At 33.8% G+C, this 2,131-nt stretch overlaps 1 protein-coding gene across 1 annotated transcript; it reads left to right on the top strand.

The window, feature by feature from the left end:
- Nucleotides 1-6: 6 nt before the first annotated feature.
- On the top strand, nt 7-810 carry LOC109591695 (uncharacterized). The gene is made up of 2 exons (XM_020007369.1): nt 7-77; nt 141-810. The coding sequence occupies exons 1-2, from the start codon at nt 42-44 to the stop codon at nt 543-545; spliced, it is 441 nt and encodes a 146-aa protein (XP_019862928.1). The 5' UTR covers nt 7-41; the 3' UTR covers nt 546-810.
- Nucleotides 811-2,131: the final 1,321 nt, after the last annotated feature.

The raw sequence follows: 2,131 nt of genomic DNA, 5'->3' as shown, positions 1-2,131 counted from the left end.
GTATTCACTATTTACTTATTATTTTACTGGAGAAACTGTCAATGGCCAATGCTCAGAAGTCACCAACAGAGAGAACAGTAAGTTTATAATAATGACCATTAAACCAATGTACCCTCATAATCTCTCTTTCTCTTCCATAGCCTCCCATTACTACTGAATGCCATGAAGAAATAGGACATAATGGAAAAGAAGAGTTAGTAACCAGTCAGATATATACAGGAACTAGAAGGAGGCAGCAGCAGCAGCAATACTTAGAAGATATCAAAGAAAAAACTGTTCAAAAGCTCTTGCCTCAAGTGACTGGCACCCCAACAGCTAGTACAGGGACAACAGCTAGTGGAGGGACAACAGCAGCTGCTACAGGGAAGAGTGCTGAGACTGAAAATGAAGTTATGAAAAGATTGTTTGATCTGCCATCATTCAAGCAGATACCGAAAGAAATCAGAGAGAGAATGATGGAGGAAATAAGAGGACAAAAGGGAAGTGATGATGATGATGCAAGCTCAGGGTATCAATCACTGATAAGCTCTTTAAAGTCTTTATGATGATCATCCACTCTCTCTCTCCAGACTTTCTCAACACCTCTCTCTTTCCTCTCTTCTCCTTCAACTCTTCCTATTATAACTTGTTAGGCAGTTTATAGTAACTGAATGTACTATAAGTCTGCCCATATGCTTATACTGCAAACCTATTCTCTTCTTCACTTACAATGTATTACTGTATAATTTGTGAATCAATACCATTAGTATTATAATTATATTATTATATGTATATTCTATTTTTCTTCGTTATATTTCTGCATAATACAAACAATATCAAGCATGCAATAATGAGCAGCTGCCAGTATTATTATACTAAAATAATAAACAAATTATTGTTTTAGGGTTGCTATTTGTAAACACATCCTTCACACCTTAACCCTTTCAAATGAAATTAGCATACAGTGAATAACCCCATGACAGGAATTACTGTTAAGGATAGGAAAAGGATAAGTATCTCCACCTTGTGTTTAGTCTGTCTATTATGCTAAATACTAATACTAATAATAATAATAATAATAATAATACTAAGAGAACATAAAGGGTTTGTATGTTCATGTTTATTTACTCTTATAAACAATCAGTCTATCCTAACTAAACCATTTAAGCTGCACACTAGCTGGAACAGATACACTTAAAAACACAAGACTAACCAGTCACTATAAGCATTTGACCTATGACCATATTTAGTCTCAAAAATGTGTTTACTAGTATCACTAATCTACTAAGTATAAATAATAATGACAAAAGACGCGATGGATCCGTTGTTATTGATAGAGCCATTGCTATTCCAAGACAGAGAGGTGGCGGTGGTGGGTGGCTGATGCCAAAAGAAATTAGCTACAACGCCCTCTAGATATTATCATGTGTACATGTACATGATGCAAATGTACATGTAAGTGTGTGTGTGTGTACATAATCACATCCTTTATTATAAATAAGGTATTTGTTATGGTAATACCAATTATAGTGTACCTGTTGACATTTGCTGTTCCAGACACTGAGACTAAATAGGTGAGACTATGTGAGGTATTGCAAGAAGCAGAATAATGGGATTAACGAGTAGAATGGGGTAGGAGTGGGTATATTAGTGAAAAACAATAACACCAATAATATTTATCTACCAATAAACAATTATGAGTGTAAACACAGTAATTAAGAATCTATACATTCTGACTACATGTACATGTACATATACATGTACATTTATCAGGAATCCATAATGCTGAACATGTATCACATTACAGAACCTCATTCACATAGTGTTCCCACTCAACTCTCCATATAACCATATAAGGTCGTATTATAGAGGCACAATACTTAATATAGTATGTATAAGAAAGTGACATATATGGTAATGTACATGTACATGTACATACATTCAGTAGTGTCTCAATAAAATGTTCTATAGTACGTGATACATGATAATGTATTATCATTCAAGCATTACTTAGTGTGTGCCAAATTTAGTGTACTTAGCATATAGTGTTATATAATTCAATGTAATGTACTGAAGTACATCCAAATTAGTGTGTTTACAAATACTATAAGATAGTGATGTATATACACATGCTTTACACACTGAGGGTATA

Source organism: Amphimedon queenslandica, unplaced genomic scaffold, assembly GCF_000090795.2.
Source record: "Amphimedon queenslandica unplaced genomic scaffold, v1.1 AMPQUscaffold_7497_Cont20552, whole genome shotgun sequence".
Classification (NCBI taxonomy): Eukaryota; Metazoa; Porifera; class Demospongiae; order Haplosclerida; family Niphatidae; genus Amphimedon; species Amphimedon queenslandica.
This window is presented reverse-complemented; position numbering and strand designations above follow the sequence as displayed.